At 43.8% G+C, this 25,994-nt stretch overlaps 2 protein-coding genes and 3 pseudogenes across 3 annotated transcripts; 2 read left to right on the top strand and 3 right to left on the bottom strand.

Moving 5' to 3' along the window:
• Window positions 1–1,212: 1,212 nt before the first annotated feature.
• On the bottom strand, window positions 1,213–2,245 carry LOC102926200 (vomeronasal type-1 receptor 4-like). Of its 2 annotated transcripts, XM_076571549.1 has the most exons (2): window positions 2,151–2,231; window positions 1,213–2,118 (listed from the first exon to the last, which is right to left on the bottom strand). In XM_076571549.1, exons 1-2 carry the CDS (start codon window positions 2,184–2,186, stop codon window positions 1,213–1,215), a joined length of 942 nt encoding a protein of 313 aa, XP_076427664.1. In that variant the 5' UTR covers window positions 2,187–2,231. The 2 variants fall into 2 exon arrangements, with proteins under 2 accessions (XP_076427664.1, XP_015846463.2); XM_015990977.3 differs by having other exon boundaries at window positions 1,213–2,245.
• Window positions 2,246–5,146: 2,901 nt separating this feature from the next.
• LOC143273528 (protein furry homolog) lies at window positions 5,147–12,968 on the top strand. Its single transcript, XM_076573613.1, is given in 4 exon segments — window positions 5,147–5,262; window positions 9,837–10,167; window positions 10,369–11,494; window positions 11,497–12,968. Coding segments are annotated over 4 exon segments (3,045 nt in total).
• Window positions 12,969–17,715: 4,747 nt separating this feature from the next.
• Window positions 17,716–18,641, bottom strand: LOC102918364 (putative vomeronasal receptor-like protein 4; annotated as a pseudogene).
• Window positions 18,642–18,760: 119 nt separating this feature from the next.
• LOC121829841 (glyceraldehyde-3-phosphate dehydrogenase pseudogene) lies at window positions 18,761–19,763 on the top strand (annotated as a pseudogene).
• Window positions 19,764–20,788: 1,025 nt separating this feature from the next.
• Window positions 20,789–21,870, bottom strand: LOC143273176 (putative vomeronasal receptor-like protein 4; annotated as a pseudogene).
• Window positions 21,871–25,994: the final 4,124 nt, after the last annotated feature.

Genomic DNA, 25,994 nt, shown 5'->3' with positions numbered 1-25,994 from the left:
AGCCTGGCTTCATGGCCAGGGACTGGAGGGAGCCACATTTACTGCCCCAGCTCTGGGAAGTTGTTGGGTCCATGCTGCTGCCTAGCTGCTCATTAACCCCAGGTCAGCATCCAGGAGCAGGCCTCTTGAAAGAGCCATGCCCATGTTTGCCACTAGCACCCAGCCAGGAAGCTGCTTCTTAAAGGAACCACACCTCTGTTTTCTGCTGTCACCCAGCCGACCCAACAAAAGGCAGTCACCAAGAAGCCATATTTGACTCCATTTGTGTGTGTGTGTGTTTGGAACCCTTTATTTCTCTTTAAACTTCCTCAGGTTTTATGTGGATCTACGTTGCCTCACGTTTCAATGTTGAGTAATGAAATGTTTGTCCTATATATACAATGTTTTTTCCTGCAGAGAATGTTCACGGATACAACACTAATTACACTTTTCAGTTCACTCAAGTGTTGTGACTGGTGCATTGGTCATCTAGTGATTGACTGCACAGTACATATCATTCTTTTGAAGTTCTGTAAAATCTTTTCTATGGATGCAATCTTAAGACACTTTGATGAATCCCCAACACCTTCATAATACAAATACTTAGCAAGCACAGCATCGGGTACAAGATATGGAATTTCTTGGACTAACAGGATTAAATCACTATAAATTTTGATAAGATTTACCAAATTCATCTTCATGCTTCCAGTCATGGTAATATAAAAGGCAATTTTACAAATTCTGATTAAAGTCATTTTCTCAGTGCTTAAGAGATGGTTCACTTAAGAGCAGTAGCTGGTTTCACTGAGGATCCGGGTTCAGTTTCTAGCAACCACATTTTGGTTCAGAACCATAAGTCTTACTCCAGTCAGTAACAGGGTATTTGATGGTCTCATCCAGCTTCTAGAGGCACCAGGCATGTACAAGTTACACATACATAATGCAGACAAACTATTCATACACAAGAAATGAATACAAATATAAAAAAGCTAAAAAACAATAAAGTCCCTTCACAAGGGTGGCAATATAAAGAATGAGGTTTCTGTATCACTATAATTTGCTAAAGTCTCCCTCCCTCTCCACACAAGGCTTGAGTTACCAGGAAGATTGTCTGACAATAAACACATGCTTAAACTGTTTTGTGGGATTTTGTCTTACTCGCAATATTATAGAACTGAAAGTTTTTTCACACTCATTAACAGATGAATAAGAGAGATAATTTATTGAATTCTCTCACTGAGCATGCCAACACTCAGCCAGAAGTCCATCCCTGTGAATCAAAACAAGAGGGCTAAAGGTTGCATAACCAAGGATCATAATTTCTTGGATATTTATCATCAAGGAATTGTATTGTAAAGAGAGACTTAAAAATAGAGAAAAAGCACAATTGATCCAATAAAAGAAAAGAAAACAGAGCATCAGAAGGAGGACACTCTGGGCAGCTCTCAGCTCAGGGGGAGTTCTGTAGAGAAGCTTGGCTTTCTGAAGGTAGAGGACCTGCTGGTGGTGCTTGTGGAGAAGAGATACCATGTAGCCACTGGCACCTCCCATGGCTCCCTGAAACACTGCATCTCTCAGGACCATGAGAGGGAGTACAAGCCACTTTGTTTTCTGACTTTCTAGCATAAAATAACAATAGTTGTCTTCACTCTTAAGCTGTGATATATTCAGGTTTATACTTGTGATAGAGTGGATTAGGTTCATACTTATTAAAGCATTGAGTACCCAAAAGAAAAAAAAGAGTGGAAGGATGTGCCATGCAGACTTTGGTCTGAGCCTCCTCCACCCAGATGCTCTAGGACTGATGATGATGGCCTGGACCACAGTGAGGAGACTGCTGGTGCAGATGGAGAGGCCACGGGCCACCCTTGACAGGTAAATGAGGATCTTACAGCCTACATCATCTAGGAAGTTTCTCAAACCAAAAGCTGCTATTGTCTTTGGCAGTCCTTTTACAAGGAGGAGTATGATGTTTGTAAAAGCCAAGTGGATGAGAATAAGGTGTATGGGTTTCTTCTCAGGGCCTCCCCACCAACTGAACATATAATTCACAAAGATAGAAATGTTCCCCAGAGTGCCAACCGTAGTCATTAACAGGAAAATTATTTTCTTGATAAACTTAAAAAACATTTTTTCCTTCTTAGGTAGAAAACTTTGTGTTCAGGATATACAGACTCTTTCAAGAAAGCATCAGTAATGCTAGACATAAATCAGAAAAGCACATTTTGCACAATGGCACTTTCTAGTGTGTAAGAGGCAGCAATGGACACAGGTAATGTGTGCAGATTAGGTTCTTGAAATGCCTCCTTTTTCCCACTGTGGACTCTGAGATAGTGTACTCTGACAAGTAAGTTTGGCAACTGCTATTCAAAATCTAAAGTTTTGAAGGCGATTTTTATTTTTGAGCTGTGCACTAGCAAAGCTGACTTGTTCAAGTGGAGTGTGTCTGTCTGTCTGTCTCTCTGCCTGTCTTTCTGTCTGTATGTCTTCATACCTGGATTTTCCTAGTTAACTCTCAGCATAGCTGAATTGAACTCCAGTTTCTCCAAGCAACATTTCTTTCTCTGTTTCTCATTCCATTTCATCATATTTCCCCACCTGACTCCCAAACCTGAGGCTCATACTGAATCTGTGTGCCTTCCCCACATCACCTCACAGACACTGGGATTCCTGCTGGGTCACCACCTGTAACTTATCTCAGATTTGGTACCTCACCCTCCACACTGTCTCCTCCTTTGTTTGATATTCCTTTCTTATCTGCATCCTGACTAATGTAACAGTTTCTAGATTTGCCTTTGGCTTCAAAGTTTTATAACCTGCATTTCCACATCTTAATATTTTAAAAGTTCTTGTATTGACCACTCTATGCCTTCACTCCATATTAATGTTCACTAGTCACTTTTTAAAATAGTCCTCAATGTCAAATCAAATCATGTACCCTTTCAAGATAGGGCCTGACAGTTAAATCTGAGTCACAAAAAGATATGCTGAAAAATTCATGTACCCACCAGGTTGCAGGTGTCTAGCAGAACCCTGTGGTGCTTCCTAGGAGAGGGGGTAGCAGACAGCTGTGACCCCAGTTTATGACTTCAAGAAATTTGTGACTCCAGTGAGTGACCTGAGGTCATCTGAGGGAGCATGGATCCACTCTCCAAGAGGGGATGATGACAATGAGCTGGATCTAAGAAGGGGATTAATGAGGTGTTAGGTGCCACTGAGAGATGAGTGCAGTTCATGACTTACGACTCCTCAGTATTTTCTACATACAGTACCATAGGTTGGGGCATACTGTGTGAGCAGGGATCCCCCATCTCAGAGTTCACGGTGCATTTGCCTCTGTGGGGCCTTGTGAGCAGCAGTTTGTCAGTTTGCTTTGCAGCTGCTTCTCCTGATTCTTCTCCAACCTGTGTATCAGGGAGGCTGCTTTGTTCTGCATCAGTCTGAGTTGATTCCAGAACTTTCAATCTCAGCAGGATGTTATTCTTCATGTTCAGGAGCTCCTCCACTCTTAGTTTTCAGGGACTCATGGTAAGCTTTGGGCATCTTTTCTAAAATGAGAGGGAAACTGAATTTTTCATGGGTCTGTGTGTTCTGAGTACTTGGAACACCTCTGTTCCCTTATTCCTGTGAAACTTACAGGATTGTTTTAACTCTCTATGTCTCGATGGTATCACCTGTGACCTGCATGAACTGAGCCGTGTTCCCAGGTTTGGGTTTATGTTGCCTCATGACTCTAGAAATGTCAGTAACTTCTTTCAACTGCTCCCTGATGGAGGGGTAATCATTGCCTGTATTATCGGTGCATCCTAGAATCACAATACCATCCCAAATATGCTCATCAGCATTCAGTAACAATTTAGAATAAAAATGCAGTATTTACTCAGAGGCTGGAATCTGTAAAAATCCCTCCAATAATTCACCCCAAATCCTGATGGAAAATATTAACATTTTTTAATTGTTTAATGCTTTATTAACATTACACATTGTTTAATGCTTAATATCTGGAGATTCCTACTTTTCTGGTCTTCTCTCTCTCCACCCCAAAGTTCAATCATATTTCAGAACAGATTCTGTTCTAATAAGTGATCCCTTCTACTGGAATGGACTGTCAGAGGACGTAGAGGCAACTTATCTTCCACATTATATTGGCGAATACAAAAGGAAATTAATTTAATAGACAGGGTGGACTTGCGTTTACAAATACGGATGATCCCTAGTCTGTAAGTAAACCCCAGGAACATGACATAGGTTACATCCGTCCATCCTGGTTTTCTAAAAACAAGGAAACAAAAGCAAAACAGACTATTTCTCTTTGCTACTTAACATTGGGATAAAATTAAGATGAGCTGTTCAGGGTGTGCTAGTTCACAGCCTGTATCCTTGATAGCAGGAAGATGGTAACAATAACTGTTACACTTAGTGGTTTGTATTTCTCCATACCTGCCAAGCTCACTAGACTGTAGATGATAAAAGTATTATAATATTATGCAATAGACGGAAGAGCCTAAGGATGGATATCGGGGGAAAAAAAAAAACCCTTCAAATTAGGAGTTATGATATAACTGTAAAAAAAAAAATTGCCAATATTTGAAAAGTAGAAATGCACCAAAAGTGAGAAGCACCAACATTACAAACGCTAGTGATGCTGTTGGAGTCACAACGCTGGAAAACGTGGAGGCTGAAACAAGAAATTCTGTTTTTGTTTTGTGTTGTTATTTTTGAGACACAGTCTCCCTATGTGAACCAGGCTAGCCTTGAACAACAATCACCTTGTCTCCGTCTCTTGTGTGCTGATGTTACAGGAGCATATTCTGATTTTCTCCATGGTTTGAGAGACATGGGAAAATCTTCTATATACTATCGATTCCTTTAAAGAAAAAGAAAAAAAAGGAAGAAACCTTATACAAAGACCCAGCTCTGTCATGATCCCATAGCCGGAGGAGGATAGCGATGCTTCGGCAATTCTGTTCCATTTCTCTGTCTCTGGGATCTAGTCTCCTTTGCCCTGTCTGGAGCCACGGACCTACCTCCTCAGGGCCAGAAGGAAAGCAGAGGTCCAGAGGATCACAGAGCCTCTCAACTGCTCCCTGGCTTAGGCAAAAGGAGAGACTTCTGCTTTAGTGAAACTCTCCCTGGCACAGCTGAGGGGATCGAAGATCTTACCTCCATGAACTCACCTGGACCTCTGCGGTGCAGACAGCCTCCGGAGCAGCTCTGGGAAGGTGACATTTACCAGGTCCTATTTGTACTGTCAGGATTTGTGGGGCTCTTGGCTGCCATCAGGTAGTGCAGACTTCAAGTTTCATGTTGTCACAGTGACAGGGGGAAGGAAGGCCTCTGCAGGGCCTCAGTCCCTGAAGTACAGCTTCCCCCTCTCTCCACAATTACTACATCTGTTTTCCTCAGAAGTTATTTCAAGTTTAATTAGGATTTAATGATTTTAAGAGGAAGGATGTGAGATGAGAAAATGAACAACTAAGTTTCATTGTACAGAGCTCCCCACATCTCCAGACTGTTTTTCACCTTCCCGAAGAGACAAGCTATGATCTGGCAGGGGACCGGCTTCTGACACTTCAGACTTAGTCTGAAGCAAGACTAAGTCACTTGCTTCTCTTTCTTAAATCCCTACTTAGACAGAATTAGAATATATGATGCTCAGCCCTGGGGATTCATGTGCAAGACCCACACAAGGACTAGAACAAGTTTAGAGCTCTTTGTTCTACCTGTGCCCATTGCTGGTGACAGGATTAGTTGGAACTGATTCTTTCATTTCTGCACATTAAATATCATACAGAATTCTAAACAGATTCCTTCTTGCCCTTATTCCAAAAGCAGTATTTGCTCATTATAAAACTTCAATAACAGTTATAAAACTTTTGTGTGTGGGCCTTCCATTTACATTTCATTCTAGTTTCTAGGAGGCCCTACCTATCCCAGATGGAAAAGGATGCAAATAAATATACAGGGCTAAGATTAGAGGTGATGACATCATCATTTTGTTCTTGAAGAGAAAGCATCATTGGGTTGACATAGGAGATGAGTTCAAGGTCATGACTCTTACTCTGTGCCCTGCATGATGGTGTCTCCATACATATAGGGGCTGCTGACATTCTAGAGGCCAAAAATGCTTCCTCTGTAAATAAAATGACAGCTTTTGTATCCTCTCTATTTAATGTGGAATCCAGGAACAGGGAAGCTAAGTTGTACATTACATATGTCATGGTGGATGGAAATAGAAAAATAAGGGTTGTTGGCCAAAGGGTCCCTTGGAGTCCTTAAAACAATCCAGGCTATTGCCAAGACTATAGGCTGCTCCCACAAACAGACATCAAGGCTCCATTCCTTAACACTTCACCCACACTACTCACTGAGCTTGGAGATGTCAAGTCGATGCCTACATAGAGCCTTCACTCTGTGTTCCAGCATCTTGGGTACAGAAAGGTACTCTGCATGCTCTCAGAAGAGAAACATAAACACCAACCCAGCCACAAAGCCTTATCTGCAATGGTACACTGCCTGCAAGATACACTAGGACAATGGAGGCACAAAGATTGTGGAGTAACCCACTCCTCAAGATGAAACCCACACCTGACACTGCTTGGCCAACCAGGAACCTGAGAAGCAACAGCCAGGGACCAAGGGTAAAACCAAATATTACTCATCTAAAAAAGGGGGAAATGTATTGATATAATGACTCCTAAATATTATGCAGCACTCATAGGTCAGTGTCTTGTTGAGCTATCAGCAGAGAAGCTTCCTCCTGCCGCAGATGGGATCAAACACAGAGACCCACAGTCAGACAGTATCCAGAAGAGTGAGAGACCTTTGAACACACAGCCCCAAATGGGATGTCTCCATCAAATCCCTCAATCCCTCCCCTCAGAGCTGAGCGAACCCCACAGAAGAGGATGTGTCAAGAGCATTAGAGCCAGAAGGGATGAAAGACACCAAGGAAATAAGGCCCTCTTGTGGTGGTATTGTGTTCCCCAAAATATTGTGTGCCTGAATAAACTTACCTGGGGTCAGAGAACAGAACAGCCACTAGATACAGAGGCCAGAAAATGGTGGCACTCACACCTGTAATCCTAGCATTCCAGAGGCAGAGATCTACCTGGATCTCTGTGTGTTCAAGGATACAGCCAAGCATGGTGACACAGGACTTTAACCCCAGGGAGTGATGGCAGAAAGCAGAAAGGTATATAAGGCTTGAAGACCAGGAACTAGAAGCTTTTGGCTGGTTAAGCTTCAGGCTTTGGAGCAGCAGTTCAGCTGAGATCCATTCAGATGAGGACTCAGAGGTTTCCAGTCTGAGGAAACAAGATCAGCCAAGGAACTGGCGAGGTGAGGTAGCTGTGGCTTGTTCTGCTTCTCTGATCTTCCGGCATTCATCCCAATACCTGGCTCCAGGTTTGTTTTTATTAATAAGACCCTTTAAGATTCGTGCTAGATCCCTCTAGATCAACATGAGCAAAGCTCCTAAGAACTCAGAGAGACTTGAGCAGCATGCACAGGGCCTGCACTGGTCTGCACTAGATCTTCTGTGTGCTTCTAGTTTTTATGGGATTTCTGAGTATGTGAATGAGTGGGCCTCTGATCCTGTGCCTTCTGTTAGGTTCTTTTCCTTCTGTTGGTTCGTCTTTTCTAACTTCGATGTGATAGGTCTTGTTTTATCTTATTATGTATTTTCTAAAAATGAATGAATGAATGGACACATAGCCACTGGGGTAAAGATTAGTGACCGAACTGTCACTTATACTTGCTGGGAGAGGGAAAATCAGTTTTCTCTAATAGAGTGACACTTGGTATATCAACTACTTGAGGACCTCACATGCAGGAGTAATTGACCAGCATAATAATGGACTACATGGGATTTTTGTTTTTGTTTTGTTTTTATTTTTGTGTGTGTACTTTTATTTGGTTACAGTTCAATGGCTTTTTCTTTTGGGAAATGTATTTTTTATTTTGTTTTCTTGTTTTGGGAGGATTTTATTATTGTATTGAGTTTTTGTTTTTGAGAAAGAGCTTGAAGTTTGGTGGGTAGGAAGGAGGGGAAGATCTGGGAGGACTTGGACTTTGAGAAGCATGTACTAAAAATATGTTTGAATTTTAAAATACTTGAAATGTAAAAATAAAATAATAATAAACAAAATTTTAAAATAAATCTCTGGAATAACAAGGAGCACTTCCCTCTGTTATTTTTGTGATTGTTTTTGGAGAAGTTCTAAATATCTTCTTTGTCTCTGAAACAAAAAGAAAACAATTTAAAGCTTGTAGCGCTCTGACTAGTTTATTTAATAAAAGACGAGAAAATCTCAAAAAGCTGGCCTTCATGTGGCTTCCATCCAGAATTCTATAGAGAAAACCAGCCACCACAGGCAGAGGGCATGCTGAGAGTGACTGGTAACCTCCGTTTTGTACAGCAAGCTTACAATACTCCATTGTAAGAGGGTGGCGACTAAGGTTAATAAACCTCACTGGGGAGATTGCTCTGCGACTAAAGTACTTTATTCCCAGTGTTAGTGCTAACTCACTCAAATGCATGGTGGGGTGGCAGCTTGCCTGTAATTCCAGCCTCCAAATCCAGGGACAGGCTATCCCTAGAGGAACTGGGTCAATAGGTTAGCCATTGCTGTGCTCTGTGTTTCACTGTAAGATCCTGACTCAGCAGAGTAGATGGAGAATGATTCCTGACACCAACCTCAGTCTCATGCATGCAAGTTATGTACAAATGTGCATGCGCATCACCTCACACACAGGTGTGCCTGTGGACTCACAAACATGTATGCACCCATAAAAAATAGAAATGTAAAGAAAAAAAAACAAAAAACAAAAAAACCCCACCACAATGCAACTGCTCTTCTTCAAGGAAATCAGGAAACCAACTGTCAAAACAGGTGGCTTTATTTGTGGTTTGGCTGAACCCAGGAGACAAAGACTCTTCCTTTCTCTGCCCTTCTCTGTAGCAGTGATACAATTTTATAACAAAGAAAGAAATGCAGGAAAGGTGCCTGTGTCCTCAGAACTGTGGGAAGCCTCTGTAGGGGGCAAGTTTCTCCTCTGACAGTGCCTGGGCTTCAACCTTTCTCCTTCCTAAGGGTAGGAATGACTCTAGGCAAATGGTCATTCCTTGGGTTTATAATATCAATATTCTCAGAGTGCAAAGGAAGGGACACGTTTACTTTTAGAATAACTGCCATCCTGCCAGGACAGTGACATCCTGACACCTCTTTCCCTGTTGGTCGCCTGCTCATTGCTCCTGGTAGAGCCATTGGAAATCAGGAAGTGCTTGGGTATTTCCCTGACATGAACAACACTGAGGGGATATAAATGTGGATGATCACTAGTTCTTCCTTTTTTATTGTAGTTCTAGATTCCTGGCAATGGGGTCTCTTTCAGTTTTTGTTTTTGTTTTTTTGGTTTTTTTGCAAGTAAGCAAGAGATCCAAAGTCACATGATGGGCAGAGTGGGGGGGAAGCAGGTAAGAATCTGCCCAGCATTCATCCAGGGAAATATTTCTGCATATTGGAATATCTATTTGGATGATTTAATAATCTATTTTATGTTGCTATAAAAATATTTGAGATTAAGTACTTCATGAAATGATCTGCTTGGATTAGAAGTCTTGTATCTGGAAGGTTCAAATAGCATAGCACTCTCATTCTAGTGAGGGACTCCTGGATGCTTCACAATGTAGTTAAGATACAGAATAAAAAATGACCACAGAAGCTATCAGATGTGTGGTGTGGTCTTGCCATATAATCCATTCCCATAAGAATGACTTAACCCTGTCGCTGTAAGAAAACACCATGGCCAGAAGCATCTTAGGAAACGGTTTATTTTGGCTTTTGGTTCCCAAGGTTTAGTTCCCGTGATGGGGGTACAGCGTGGCAGCAGGTGGCTGGAGCAAGAAGCTGGCTGATGACATCTGAAGCCACAACAGCTTCTTCCGTTGGCAACGGCTACATCAAGCCTCCGGTTCCACCTGCTTCGGGTACACACAGGGAGAAAGGACCACCGACCATGCTGCCCATCAATGTGGACCCAGACAGCAAACCAGGAGTACGTCCTCAAGAGTTTGTCAACTTCACCACTCAGACAGAGCGGAAGATTTGCATCATTATGGCACAGCCTCTGGAAAAGCCACTGACGAAATCTCTGGAGCGTGGAGAAGACCCCCAGTTTGATCAGGTGTTGTAGAAACACGAGACCATGTGGAGTTAGACAGACCTGGGCTTACATCTCAACTTCCACACGGAATTCACTAGATCATTTTTAACCGTATGACACAAACTGTGGCCCGTGGACCATGTTAGGAACATCGCCTGGCAGCCCTGGAGCTACAGACTTCGCAGCTCAAAAAAAGAACCCCCAGGGGTCCCATGCTGCCAGGTCATCAGCTCCATGAGCTCCCTCTCTGAGTACTGCCTGCCTTCCATCCTGCGGACGCAGTTTGATTGGTACAAGAGGCAAAACAGCATCGAGGACGAATCACACGAATACAGACCGAGAACGAGCAATAAGTCCAAAAGTGATGAACAGCAGTGAGACTATTTAATGGAAAGATGGGACCTCGCCATTGACTTTATTTTTTCATTAGTGTTAATAGAAGTTTTGAAACAGATTCCCCTTCATCCTGTAATAGACAGCTTAATACATGATATTATCAACCTGGCTTTCAAACACTTTAAATACAAAGAAGGGTACCTGGGTCCCAACAATGGCAATATGCACATTGTGGCGGATCTGTATGCAGAGGTCATCAGAGTACTGGCCCAAGCCAAGTTCCCGGCTGTCAAGAAGAAGTTCATGGCAGAGTTGAAGGAGCTGCGGCACAAAGAACAGAGCCCCTACGTGGTGCAGAGCATCATCAGCTTGATCATGGGGATGAAATTCTTCAGGATTAAGATGTACCCCGTGGAGGACTTCAAGGCGTCCCTCCAATTTATGCAGGAATGTGCCCATTATTTTCTGGAGGTTAAAGACAAGGTTAAAGACAAGGACGTCAAGCATGCCTTGGCTGGGCTCTTTGTGGAAATCCTCGTCCCAGTGGCTGCTGCTGTGAAAAATGAAGTCAACGTCCCCTGACTCAGGAACTTCGTGGAGAGCCTCTACGACACCACGTTGGAACTTTCCTCTCGGAAAAAGCATTCCCTGGCCTTATACCCGCTGGTGACCTGTCTTCTCTGTGTCAGTCAGAAGCAGCTGTTCCTGAACAGATGGCACGTTTTCCTCAACAACTGCTTGTCCAATCTCAAGAACAAAGACCCCAAAATGGCTCGAGTTGCCTTGGAATCTCTCTACAGATTACTCTGGGTTTACATGATTCGAATCAAATGTAAAAGCAACACTGCAACTCAGAGCCGACTCATAACCATCACCACCACGCTTTTCCCCAAAGGGTCCTGCGGCGTGGTGCCCAGGGATATGCCTCTGAATATCTTTGTGAAGATTATCCAGTTCATTGCCCAGGAGCGTCTGGACTTTGCAATGAAGGAAATCATTTTTGACTTTCTTTGCGTGGAAAACCAGCCAAGGCTTTCAGCCTCAACCCAGAGAGAATGAGCATCGGTTTGCGGGCGTTCTTGGTGATTGCTGACAGCTTACAACAAAAGGATGGTGAGCCGCCCATGCCGGTCACAGGAGCTGTGCTCCTGTCGGGAAACCCCCTGAGAGTAAAGAAAACGTATTTGAGTAAGACGCTGACTGAGGAGGAAGCCAAAATGATAGGAATGTCCTTGTATTACTCCCAAGTCAGCAAGGCCGTAGGCAACATCCTAAGGCACCTTGATAAAGGAGTGGGACGATGTATGATGCTGACCAATGTCCAGATGCTGAACAAAGAGCCGGAAGACATGATCACGGGTGAAAGAAAGCCAAAAATCGATCTCTTCAGGACCTGCGTCGCTGCAATTCCTCGACTGCTGCCCGATGGGATGTCCAAACTTGAACTTATTGACTTGTTGCCCAGGCTCTCCATTCACATGGACGACGAGCTGCGGCACATCGCGCAGAACTCTCTTCAGGGACTGCTGGTTGACTTCTGCGACTGGCGGGAAGACGTGCTCTTCTGTTTCACTAACTTCCTGCTCCGGGAAGTCAACAACATGCATCACACCCTCCTCGATTCCTCCCTCAAGCTGCTCCTGCAGCTGCTCACCCAGTGGAAACTGGTTATCCAAACGCAAGGAAGAGGCTATGAACAAACCAGCAAGATCAGAAACTCAGAGCTCATTCCCAACTGCTCCAGCCACAGGATGCTGTCGGAGCGTGGTCCCCACTGCAGCGTCCTCCACGCTGTGGAAGGCTTTGCTCTTGTCCTGCTCTGCAGCTTCCAGGTGGCCACGGGCAAACTGTCCGTGCTGATACTCAAGGAGATCCGAGCTCTCTTCCATGCTGTGGGTCAGCCTGAGGACGATGACAGGCCGATGATTGATGTCATGGATCAACTAAGTTCTTCCATTCTTGAAAGTTTCGTTCATGTGGCAGTTTCAGATTCGGCAACACTACCACTTACCCACAACGTGGACCTACAGTGGCTGGTGGAATGGAATGCCGTCCTGGTGAACAGTCATTACAGCGTGAAGAGCCCTTCTTATGTCTGGATCTTCGCACAGTCTGTCAAAGACCCCTGGGTCCTCTGCCTCTTCAACTTCCTGCGCCAGGAGAACTTGCCGAAACACTGCCCCACGGTCCTGAGCTATGCCTGGCCTTATGCCTTCACCCGGCTGCAGTACGTGATGCCGCTGGTGGACCCAAACAGCCCAATCAATGCCAAGAAAACCAGCACCACAGGCAGCGGAGACAACTACGTTACCTTGTGGAGAAATTACCTCATTCTCTGTTTTGGAGTTGCCAAACCCAGTATTATGAGCCCAGGACACTTACGAGCGTCCACTCCAGAGATCATGGCCATGACCCCCGATGGTACAGTGAGCTACGATAACAAGGCCACTTCACAGTGTTATCTCGTTCTTCGTCACCAGATCTGAACTCCAGCAGCAAACTGATGGCGAGCAGGAAGAGCACTGGTCAGCTGAACGTCAACCCCGGGACTCCCAGCGGCAATACCACAACTACAGAGTGGAGCCGGCACCAAAGGAGCTTCTCGGTGCCCAAGAAGTTTGGTGTGGTTGGCCGATCCTCCGACCCGCCTCGAAGCGCCACGCTGGACAGAATCCAAGCTTGTACCCAACAAGGTCTTTCCTCAAAAACCAGAAGCAATTCCTCCCTGAAGGACAGTCTCACAGACCCGTCCCACGTGAACCATCCCACCAACCTGCTGGCCACCATCTTCTGGGTCATGGTGGCCCTGATGGAGTCCGACTTTGAGTTTGAATACCTCATGGCCTTGAGGCTCTTGAACCGACTGCTGGCCCATATGCTGCAGGATAAAGCCGAGAACTGAGAAAAGCTGGAGAAACTCTAAGGGCAGCTCCAGTGGGCTGAATTCTCGGGCTTACAGCAGCTGCTCCTGAAGGGCTGCACCTCTCTCACCACCACAGACCTGACCCTGCAGCTTTTCAGCTTGCTGACGCCAGTGTCCAAAGTGCCCATGGTGGACTCATCCCAAGCCATCGGTAAGGCCAGCGTCGCACATCCTTGTAGCCCTGATGGTGGCTGCATAAGATTATACTATATGTCTGTATCTATAGTATTAGACACTGGCAATCGAATAAAAGGAGCAGCAGTTTATAGAGAAAAAAAAAAAGAATGACTTAACCTAGACATCTCCATTAAATGCTTACGAAGAGTCACCTGATGAGGCAATTCCATTCCAAGTTAAACTCTACCTCCTCAACACTGCCAGATAGATGAAGACCACACTTCCAATCCCTGGACCTGAGAGAGACCCTTAAACCATACTGAAACCATAGAAGTTGCTTAATATGCAGATAAAATTTATCATATCTGAAACTCTATATGTCTTTATCTAAATATACAATCCATTCCTCTAAAGCATTTCCATCTAATAAATTATCATAGCCACTTACCCAGGATTTCTAGTCAAAAATCTCTCACACATCACGCCCTAGTAAACATTATTGGTTCTATCTTAAATTATTGAAAATGTAGCTAAATCATACTACCTCTATATAACTAATACCATCCAAATCCAATGTTTCCACATTTTAATATGCACAGAGATTGCTTGATCACATCCCACATGAAGATACTGTGCTCTTGAATCTTTCTGTTCAAGAGAACCTGCTCTTGCATAGGGATTTTTGAGTTTGAACTGGCACATTTTTCACCCACCTTTCCCTGGGCTCATCCCAGATGACTAGGTGTAGGGAGCGCTGAAACAGAATTGCTAGTACCTGATGTAAGGTTGCTCTAAAAAGCACCTTCCACTCAGGGCCTCTCACAGGCCTTGCTAATACCATCTCGGAACTATGTAGTCCTTCTGTTGGCTCTCCTTCCCTGCTACATTTACACTCTCAGAAGGCTCTCCTGTATCACTCTGCTCACACCCCACCTGGATCGTGCACAGTCAGTCTTATTCAGCATTAGTACTTTTCTCTAACGCTTTCCTCTAATATAATTCTCCTACTAATCATGGCCAGCTACAGCTCCAAGAGGTGCCTTGTAGACTGTGCCATAATCTGCCATGCTTTTACTGAAAATTCTTCAGTGGCCTCCTATTATTATTCTCATACCCAAACCTACACACAGTGTCTATTACTAGAATTTTTTGTAGCATAGCCCTGATCCACATCTCATCATCCGCATGCCTTCCTTCTGTCAGAAGTTAAGAATGTTCTTCCACAAATGTCCACATGCAAAGTACTACACTTCCACTTAGTTTTTGCTTTCCTTAGGGGATAATGTCCTTGATCACAGTTCTATATGAAGCAAGAAGTGTTTTCCATAGATACCACTTCAAAAGAAATCAAATATTGTCAGGGTCCAAATGCACAAGGACATTTTCAGTCAAAGAACCCTTGAATATATCCCAAACAAATGACAAGTTGGTGTACAAAACAAAACTACATTTTTATTCTTATTTTATTGTTAAATTGTTTTTATTTTCAAATTAAAATATGATCCCAAAATCTCCCCCTACCCTTTCTTTCCTCCAACCCTCCCATGTACCTAGCCCCTTACTTTTTCTCAAATTCATGGCCTCTGGGACCTTTTTCTTTCATTCTTGTGTGTATGTACATGTGTGAGTGTATATGTGTGTTCCTAATTATATAGATATAAGATGTTCAGATTATGTTATTTGTATGTATATAATTTCCATGCTGACCACATGTATTGGAAATATTAAATATTAACATAGTCTGAGAGATATTCTAGTTATACTGTTGCATGCCTTTAATCTCAGAACAGAGGGAGAGGCAGAGGCAGGAAAATGTCTGGGAGTTTGAGTCCAGTCTGGTCTATATAGTGCGTTCCAGGATAACCAGAGCAATATCTTGAAAACCAGACCTTATCTTGAAAAAAAAACAGCAAAACAAAATTAAAGTAAGTTAAATTTTCACAATATAAAAATAAAGATGCTCTGAGAAAAAATTCCGTATAGGATTAAAGCTGAGCTTCCTGTTCCTTCAAACTATGACAGGTTAGGTATCCTTTCCTCTAATATGTCTATTTAGTTATTAGCAAAATAAAATAAACCCACTGCACTAATGGATGTAAAGGAAGGTGACAAAGGAAAGAATCTGTCCAGCTTTATCCACTCCTGAGCAGGTCTTAGGTTGCCCAGGACAGATTTTATATAAAATAATACAAGGTATTTTTAAAAGCATGGATTAACTTAATGATCTGATATGTGAGTACATCAGGGCACAGCTAAGTCACAGCAGCAGCTGAGACCCGGTGCTCACTAGGTCCCCGAGCCTGTGAGCCTCACCAGTGGAGTAGTCTCACCACAGCGGTCTCTCACAGGGGCTCCCCTCCAAGCACAGTATTGAGCTACACAGAGAGAGTTCAAGTCCACTCCCTGCAAGAACTGTTTGGGTCTTTCTATTTATCCTGGGCAGGAACTGCAGTGAGCTGATGGACAGCTTTGGTGAAGGGCCCTTCACAGCCCTGGATCCCTTCAGGAGCCACAACCACACTGCTCAGAGGAGACAGGACCCTCCCTAGGATGACTGCAGTGCAGTGTCTTGAGGACTGAGATGTCTGCATTTCCTGGGTCCGAGGCTGTGCAGTTCTCTAGGTCCCCGGTGTCTTGCCAATTGCCAAGGCTGTGCCAACTGGCTCCCACCACACAGATCCAAGATCACCACTGCAGTGCCCTTGTCTGCAGCTCAACAGGATGCACTTTGCAGCATCAGGGAAGATGGAGTCTGGGATTCCAGGGAGGAGAGGAGGGGAGACCTATGAACACTGGGATGTTCAGTGCAGCCACCCTGAGTGACTGGAAGTGAGGTGGAGACTCCAGTGTAAACAAGGTCAGCAAAGGATTTACACATCAGTGTGCCAGGGAGGCCCTGGCCTTGAGTGTGGTCTCCAGACATGGGATGGCATCATGTGAGAGAACCTGTCAGCCAGAGACTCTTGTGGTGGTACCTTGAGGTCATCCTGGTTGTAATTGTTCCACAGCATCCACACTACTGCTCATATTCAGGAATTTCGCCACATCAAACAACTGTTGATCAGATTTGCTGGGCTGTGGTGACCTGACTTGACTCACTGTCACTTTCCCTCTGCCTGGCTCGCTCACCTCAGAGACGGACGGGTCACCCACCCTCTCTCACTCTCCTGCTCTAGCTTTGGGAAAATTGAAATCCTGATGTCTGGGTGAATCATTGTCTCTAGTGCTTTTCCCAGTGCTAATGAGAGGCTACAGGTCACATGACAGGGATGGGGGGATGGGAGGATGGGAAGAATCCACTTTCCACCTGCCTAGAAACCCTGAAGTAGTCATGATGGCGATGAAACACGAATTGCTAAATGGTCTTATAATAAAAAATCCGGAGCCAGATATTGGGGTAAATGCTGAAAGATCAGAGGAAACACAAGAACAAGCCACTGCCCCGTCTCACCTCTAGGACTCCTCAGCCTGAAAAACCTCCAGCCCAAAAGGGCTCTAGTTCCTGTCTTCTCGGGCCTTATATACCTTTCTCTGCCCAGTCATATCGCTTCCTTATTAGTGCTGGAATTAAAGGCCTGTGTGCTTCCCAAGCAAAGGCATCAGATCTCAAGTGCTGGAATTAAAGACATGTCTTTAATTAATTAAATTAAATCCCACAGAACTGAGATTAAAGGTGTGTGCCACCACTGCCTAGCTCTATTTCTCTCCTACACTGAGTCAATCTCCTGTAGTCCAGGATGACTTTGAATTCATAGATCCAGACAGATCTCTGCCTCCAGGTGTTAGGATTAAGGTGTGTGTCCTCACTGCCTGGCATCTATGTTTAATCTAGTAGGGTATTCAGTTCTTTGATCTTCAGGCAAATTTTATTAAGGTACACAATCTATCACCACATTGCACAGTGCTGGACTTCTTAAGAAAAAGAAATCTATTACTATAATATTTAATTTAATGTTGTGATATATTAGAATATTAAGGCAAATGGAAGTTTGGTAGGCAACAATATAATCCCATCATTTGAGATACTGAGACAGTTGAAGATCAGCCTGAGGTATGTACTGACTGCCAGGTCAGCCTGTGCTACACAGCAAACATTATGTCCCACAACTCTAAAATTCACCATGGCAATGCAGCTTACAATGAACATAACTTTGGCTCATAGAAATAGATGTAGAATGTAATTTCTACACTTCTCAATGAGCATACAAGACATTAGGAACACCAATGTTTCTGTTGATCAGAACATAAGGGCTGACACTAGCATAACCAAGTTCTAAAAATGTTTTACTATTTAGTGAAATGGAATCGTGTGTCGCTGTGAAACGCATGTAGAAGGAGAGAAAGAATGAAATAGAAGAAAAGGAAGCAGTTCTAGAATGATAACACTCCAGGTAGCTCTGATTTCTGGAGGGGAATTATTTTCAAGCCTGGAGCTGTGAAGGTACAGGACTTGCTTGTGATGCTTCTAAGACAGAAAGCCATGGAGCCCCTGCTCTAGCCCATCAGGCTCTGAAAGGTGACATCATGAAGAGTCATGAGAGAGAGGAAAAGCCATTTGATTATATTTCTGAATGGCAACATATAGCAATGGCCAATGAATGTTCTAGGTGTAGACATGTTCAAGCCCCCACCTGCTTTGATGTAGCAGAGCAAGTTGGAGCTTATGAGAACATTACCAATCCAAAAGAGGAGGAGAAAGGGAAGAACTTGCCATGAGGTCTGTGGTTTTAGTTTTGTCCAAAGGGTGGTCCTGGGACTGATGGTGAGAGCCTGGACCATGCTGAGGAGACAGGTGGTCCAGATGGAGAGGCCCCGGGCCGTCCTTGCCAGATAAACCACACCTTTACAGCCAATATCACCGAGGAAGTTTCTGAAATAAAACACTGTGGCTATGTCTGTGATCCCTGTGGTACAAACAATGATCATATTGAAAAATGCCAAGTGGGTGAGAATAAGGTTTACAGGCTTTTCTCAGTCTCAAAGGCAAAAGTGCACAATTATCTCACAAATATTAGAACAGCCTTTACGCCCAAGGTAGTTTTTAACCTAAGTGGACACTAACATTTAGCAAAGAGTCATCATTATTTGAGAAATCCACAACAAGGGCTGTTGCACACATTTCTTAGGAAAGTTTCAACTCCTGTCCAGGGAAGGAGAGTGGCCTCAGTGCCCCTGCTAGGCACTGTTTAGTAGTCCTTCAGAGACTGTTGAGGTTTTTCCATTTCTTGCAAGGTGCTGATGGATAGCTCTGGTGAACATACCTTTACCAGGCTGAGTCCCACCAGGCGGTACACCAAGAGCACTGAAGTGCTGCCAGGATCAGACGTGTCTCACTGTCCAGAAAGTCTAAATTTTTTAAAACATTTTAAATGGAAACATTTGTTATCCCTTGTCAGAGTAAAACTTGGCTCTCTGAAATTCCCTGTTCCAGAGACAGCTGCATCTTTTCATGTAGTGCCAGCCTCATTCCTGACACCATGGTGAATGTCGGTGTGAACAGAGGCTGGTGCCAAGTATGATGTGGAGTCTACTGATGTCTTCGCCACCATGGAGAAGGCTGAGGCCCACTTGAAGTGTGGGGCCAAGAGGGTCATCATCACCACCCCTTCTGCTGATGCCCCCATGTTTGTGATGGGTGTGAACCATGAGAAGTATGACAATTCACTCAAGATTGTCAACAATGCTTCCTGCACCATCCACTGCTTAGCCCCCCTGGCCAAGGTCATCCATGACGACTTTGACGTTGGGGAAGGACTCATGACCACAGTCCATGCCATCACTGCCACCCAGAAGACTGTGGATGGCCCCAATGGGGAGCTGGGTTGGGATGGCTGTGGAGCTGCAGAGAACATCATCCCTGCATCCACTGGTGCTGCCAAGGCTGTGGGCAAGGTCACCGCAGAGCTGAATGGGAAGCTCATGGCCATGGCCTTCCGTGTTCCTTCCCACAATGTGTCCACTGTGGATCTGACATGCCCCTAGAGAAAGGGGCCAAGTATGATGACATCAAGAAGGAGGTGACGCAGACATCGGAGGGTCCACTAGAGGGCATCCTGGCCTACACTGAGGACCAAGTATTCTCCTGTGACTTAAACAGTGACCCCACTCTTCCACCTTTGATGCTGTGCCTGGCATTGTTCTCAGTGACAACTTTGTGAAGCTCATTTCCTGGTACAACAATGAATTCAACTACAGCAACAGGGTGGTAGACCTCAAGGCCTACATGGCCTCCAAGGAGTAAGAAGCCCACCTCAGCAAGGACAGAGCAAGAGAGAGACACTGGGCCGCTGAGCAGTCCCTGTTCCATCTCTGCCCTGACACTGAGCATCCCCCTCACAGTTTCCATCCCAGAATGCCAGAATAGCTGGAGGGACTTGGGGAGCCCTACTCTCTTGAATACCATCAATAAAGTTAACTGCATGCCTTCCCAAAAAAAGAGTAAAACTTGAGCATGCAAAAAAATAAAATAAAATTCTACTTTCTGGGATTGCATGCTCTCCTGCATTTCCTGATGAAGTTTGCAATAGGCTAAATTGTAGATGAATTGATAAACGGTCTTATTCAATAAAAACCCAGAGCCAGATTCAGGGGTTAAAATCTGAGAGATCAGTGGAACAGGAAAAGCCACAAGCCAACCTCACCTCACTGACCCGTCAGCTTCCAAAGAGACCTACTGCCTGTCTACCCACACCTATATGCCTTTCTGTTCTGCTATCTCATTGCTCTCTCTGTCCAGCTACATCACATCCTCTTTCTGCCCAGCTCTGTCAATTCCTGTCTGTCTGTACAGACCTCCAGACCTTTATGGTTAACTAGTGTTGAAATTTAAGGCGTGTGCTACCACACCTGCTCTGTTCCCAGTGTGGCCTTGAACTCACAGAGGTCCCGACAGATCCCTGCCTCCCGAATGATAGAATTAAAGGCATGTGCTGCCATGGCCTGACTTCCATGTTTAATATAGTGGCTGGGTTGTTCTCTGATCCTCAGATAAACTTTATTGGGTTGCACAAAGTATCACCACACTAAAAAACTGCATGGTAGACATGTTGGGATGGTGGGAACGTGAGAATCCCCGACAGCTCCCTGAAGCCGGAAGCAGTCTTCAACTTTCTAGGACAAGTTGATTGTAAAACAAAACAAAGCAAAATATAATCTATTATCTCAACATTTATTGTTGTGATACATGAGAAGGGAAGAGCAAAACCATCCCAGCGTATATAGCTTTAATTCGTAAAGAGTTGGGTGTGAAAAGGAATTTCTTATTTCTCAGGGGACACGGCAGTGCTTAGCAACATGGACATCCCTGATGATCAGGACAAAGGGACTGAGGCCAGCATAACTAAGAACTAAAAATGCTTTCATATTGAGTATTGTGGAATCGTGTGTCACTGTGGAGCCTGTGTAGAAGGAGAAAATGAAATCTGCCCAGTAAAGAAAAGGAAACAGGCCATGAGAGTGAGAACACTATGGGCAGCTCTGATGTCTGGCCTGGAATCATTTGCAAACCTGGAACTGTGAAGGGACAGGACACGTATGTGATGTTTATACAGATGGAGAGCCATAGACCCACTGCTCCAGCCCATGAGACTCTGGAAAACGACATCACGAAGAGCCATGAGAGAGAGGAAAAGCCACCTAACTGTGTATGTGGATGGCAGCATGCAGCAATACCCGGTATACATCCCGACTCCAGACCTGTTTGTGCTGCTGGCTGCTGTGATATAGTGAAGCAAGTTGGAGATTATCAGGGCATTAAAGATCCAAAAGAGGAGGAGAAAGGGAAGAACTTGCCATGCAGTCTGTGGTTTGAGCTTTCTGCAAAGGATTGTCCTAGGACTGATGGTGACAGCCTGGACCATGCTGAGGAGACAGGTGGTGCAGATGGAGAGGCCACGGGCAACCCTTTCTAGGTAAATTATAGTTTTACAACCAATGTCACCTAGGAAGTTTCTGTAATAAAAAATTGTGGCTATGTCTCTGACCCCTATGCAATGAATAATGATTGTGTTCACAAAAGCCAAGTGGATGAGCATAACATCTACATTTTTTCTCTGAGGACCCATGAAAGTATACACATGTCTCACAAATAAGATGATATTCCCTAAAACTCCAAGTCCAGTAAGTGAAATGAAAATTAGTCTCTGGATGAGGTCTCTCCAGATCATCTTCATGAAATTTCCAGCACTAGGAAAAACCCTTTTGATAAACACAAGGAAGTAAACATGAAATGGTTCAGGCCTGTGGGTGTTCTGTTTTCTTTAGTGAAGAGAACAGTGTATTATGTAAATGCAGAGTCCTTTGTTACAGATGCCTGAGTTCGTTCTTGTCCCTCCTGTTCTTGTTTCCAGGGATACAGCAATGATGCTGATGGTGACTGAACATAAACACCATGCTGATGCACTCACTGCTTTACAGAAGACAGTTCTTTATACCCTTCATCTCTAAACTTTTTTCCATGAGGATACCCAAACAAAGGACAGTATCACTCAACTTCTAAGCCATGATATGGAGCATCAACTTAGATACCTCTCTTCCCAGATTCTCTTTGCCATCCTGTACACACTCACCCCACAAGTGTTGAATTAATAGAAAACTGGAGATACGCCAAAGAATTGTAACACTTGTCCAAATGAGGATGCTTTCCAGGGAAAGTCAGGTGGCTTTTCTCTGTCTCCAACTCTGAACTGACCTTGGCAAAAAATGACACATAGATTAATTGGGTAGAGCAGCAGCAGCCCACTCCCTTACCTTCAGTGGGATAGGGTGATTAATTGTTGTTCCCTATCATGTCATGCATGGGATGTATTAAAGGAAACCACACCCCTACTTATGTGCCTTTATTGACCATGCCCTAAGAATGTTCTCCAAGAAAGGATCATATATCAGCTCTCAGCTTAGGCATTTTCCTTTGGACTCCCAACAAAAGCACAGTCTAACATTTAATTCAAGGCTCATCAAATCAGTGATTTTATCAGTCAGTAATGCTGTACCTTATAAATGACAAGCAGCCTACTACCCTATACTCTTGTGAAGTTTTACACATAACATGCATTCTTCTGTTTTCTCATTCTGTTTAAATTCAAGTGAGGATTAAAACACAAATGAATTCATGTTGCTTCCACTTTTACAAATCATAGATAGTTTTACGTGGAAACCTAAATATATTTTCTTCCACTTTTTAGTATTCTCTGAAGTTCACAAAGTTTATCTCCAGATTGCTTTCAGATTGTTTCAAGCACATGTAACACAGGCACTGACCCTGTGCCAAGGGGACATGTGATGTCCTCTTTGTGACCTGACTCCAGCCATGATCCTTCATAGCTAAGTGCTGCCCACAGGTCACAAATGTGTCTCCTACCATTTCCCTGAAGCCTCTGACTGTGCTGTCTGTTCCCTGCTTATATCATCCCTCTGTGCTGAGAACACCTGAGAGACGCTTTAGGACATCAGCTACCTTCCACAAACCTGTCATGGAATGCTCAGAAAATGGCTTCTGAGTACATTATTAACTGAGTGTTATGGTTGTAATGATCTAAATAAATCAGAGAGATGAACTGAAAGCAAAGATATTCTGGTTGTGCTCTTAAAGTGCTGGGGAAGTCAGTCCACTTTGGAATACGCATTCAGGAAGGCTTACTATATTTCCTTGCAAGTATGAGGGTGGGAAATTTCCAAGATCCCATAGGTCCAGTGACTATCATGGACTATCTTTTTTTTTTTTTTTTTTTTTATGGGTTTTTCGAGACAGGGTTTCTCTGCGTAGCTTTGCGCCTTTCCTGGAGCTCACTTGGTAGCCCAGGCTGGCCTCGAACTCACAGAGATCTGCCTGGCTCTGCCTCCCGAGTGCTGGGATTAAAGGCGTGCGCCACCACCGCCCGGCTCATGGACTATCTTTAAAGACATCATCAATGGAGCTAATTTTTAGTTGCATTATCTCTGTAATGATCTTTTTATGACTATGTTTTTTAAAGGTGTACCTCTTACTTATTTGAGATACCAATAATGTATATTGAAATGAGGAATCTGTCACTGTTTCCTGAATAGTGTCACTCCTGCACTGAAAAAAAAAATCTACTTTACATCTATTAAAAAAACATCTGGAGAGACAATTATATGTAGATTTCCATTCATTTCATTTTAATTTAGTTATTTTATGTGTATAAATATATACCCAGGTGGCCCTTGTGTCACTGGACCTGCAAAGGTCAGGATAAAGCATCAGGTCCCCTGAAACTGGAGTTGCATATGGTTGCTAGCTTTGATGTGGGTGCTGAGAATCACAAGAGTATCAAATGCATCAACCACTGAGCCTGTTATTCAAACATGCATGGACAATTTAACACGCTTTCACAAGCTCCTTACCTCCGCCATGCTCGAACTGATCAATCCAGTCTGTGTGTGTCCAGCTAAATGAAGGATTTTGCTGCAATGATGTGGTAGAGGCTTACACATATTCTGGAAGCTTGAGGAATACCGAAACTTTAGAAATAGAAAGTTCAGGATTCACAAGAACCTGCATTGTGACCACACACTGTGGATTAAAATTCTGGCTTTCTCAATTCGTATGTTCATCATGTTAAGGATATTATTTGGTTTCTTTAAAAAGTGTTTTTCATATGTAAATACAATATAGGCATATATTGGGCAGTCAGTGAACTGACAGGTGTAGTGCCTAGGGAAGTGCCCAGCATGCTTTAAAGACCCATTTTCTAAAAGCAGTCATTAGTGTTAGTGTTATGCCTCATGTCTGCTTTGTCCACAATTCTCATGTTCTATGGTTTACATTGGATCTAGGGAAGGGGAAATTCACAAGAAATGAAATCATGGTAAAGAAAGAAAGAGTGCTTCATCCACAAGCACTGTAGTCACTAGAGGTTACACAGCTCAGATGGAAGCTCCCAGTCCTTGGAGGGAAAAACACACAAAGATTGTGCAGAAGCTGTGGGAACCGGAGCTTCCTCCTCCAGGCTACAGTGCAGGTCCCCCTGTCTCCTGCTCTGCCTGTCCTGTGTAATGAGCAGCTCTGGCCCAGTGGCCGCACACACTCTCCACATGGCTGATGCAGCCATCCTGGATTGCAGGTAGGAAATGATAGACCATCTTCTCCCTGAATCCTGACACTTCCCTCTCCCAGAGTGACAGGGAGCCCACATCCTTGTCTCCTGCATCTCTGCCCTCCACAGATTTCTGTCCACACCAAAGGCAGCTCCACCCCACCATGTCACGCAGCACTCACCATGCAGTCTGTGCAGCAGCTCAGGGTGGGTGTCCTCACGGCACCAGCCAGGCCCTGTTTATCAACCTGAGACCTTAACTCAAGGGAGGTGTCAAGATGTCACCATCAGGAGTTTGGCTTCATCAGGGGAAAAGGCTCCTCCTGCACATCTCCATCCCTGAGGCCGCTCTGCCTTCTCCCTGGTGCTCTGTCATTTCCTGAACCCAGGAACTTGCTGATTGTAATTATGGTCTCTGTGAGTAAGGAGAAGTAGGGGTCAGGCATTTGAACTTAACTCCAGTCTGTCCTCATGCCTCAATTTACCTCCTTAACCAAGAACTGCTTTGGAAGAAATATCTGATACTCCAAAGTGATCACTTTCTGAATAATTTTCAAACATATTCTTTATTAATAACAAAAGATCATTTAGTGCTACAGGCAAGGGCTACGGTCAGTGTCATGTTTAGGATAATCAGCAGGAGACTGTGGGAGCCTCTGTGCTCTTAGTACTGTTTTGAGTGTCTGCTGCATGCTTTACAGTCAGTCCTGAGTATTTTTGTTTTTGTTTTACTTCTGTACTATTTTCTTCTTATTATTTAAATTTTTTATACAATATATTTTGATCCTGTCATTCTGTTCCCCCAACACCTCCTGCTTCCTCCACACCTTCCTATGTATCTAACTCTATATTTGCTCTTTTGTGCTCTCTCCCACAAAAATAACAAAACAAAACAAAACCCTGAGTAAAAGTAAATGAAAGGAATCAAAATGAAATTTAAAAAAAAAGCCCAAACAAAATGAAACAAAAAGGCCACAAAACAAAATTGTGGAGTTCATTTTATGTTACATAACTATTTCTGGGCATGGGACCTGTCCTGGAGTATGGCTGAGTGTCACTCAGAAGTATTAATACAGAAGTTAAAGACTCAAATATATACAGTAAGGGAAGAGAGAACCAGGAGGAGTGTAAATCTCTGCATCGATTCTAGTCTGTTCTTAAATATAGGAAATCAGTAAAAGCATCGCAAGTCTTTCAAAGAGGCTTGACCAAATAACGTATTGTCAAAACTATGCAATCTACCCAAATATATTTTGGGTTCTGTTTGAGAAAAATCAAAAGCAAATCATCATTCATTTGGGAGCCAGGATCTTTTCTAGGTCTCTGCAACAGAGGCTAGCAACAACAAGAAGTTCAAGGTAATAACAACTCCTCCAAAAGAGACACAAATTGTTTTCAAATCAGTATTTTGTTTATTG

This window comes from Peromyscus maniculatus, chromosome 5, assembly GCF_049852395.1.
Source record: "Peromyscus maniculatus bairdii isolate BWxNUB_F1_BW_parent chromosome 5, HU_Pman_BW_mat_3.1, whole genome shotgun sequence".
In the NCBI taxonomy this organism is placed as follows: Eukaryota; Metazoa; Chordata; class Mammalia; order Rodentia; family Cricetidae; genus Peromyscus; species Peromyscus maniculatus.
The sequence above is the reverse complement of the archived record's forward strand: the minus strand, read 5'-3'. Positions and strand labels throughout refer to the sequence as shown.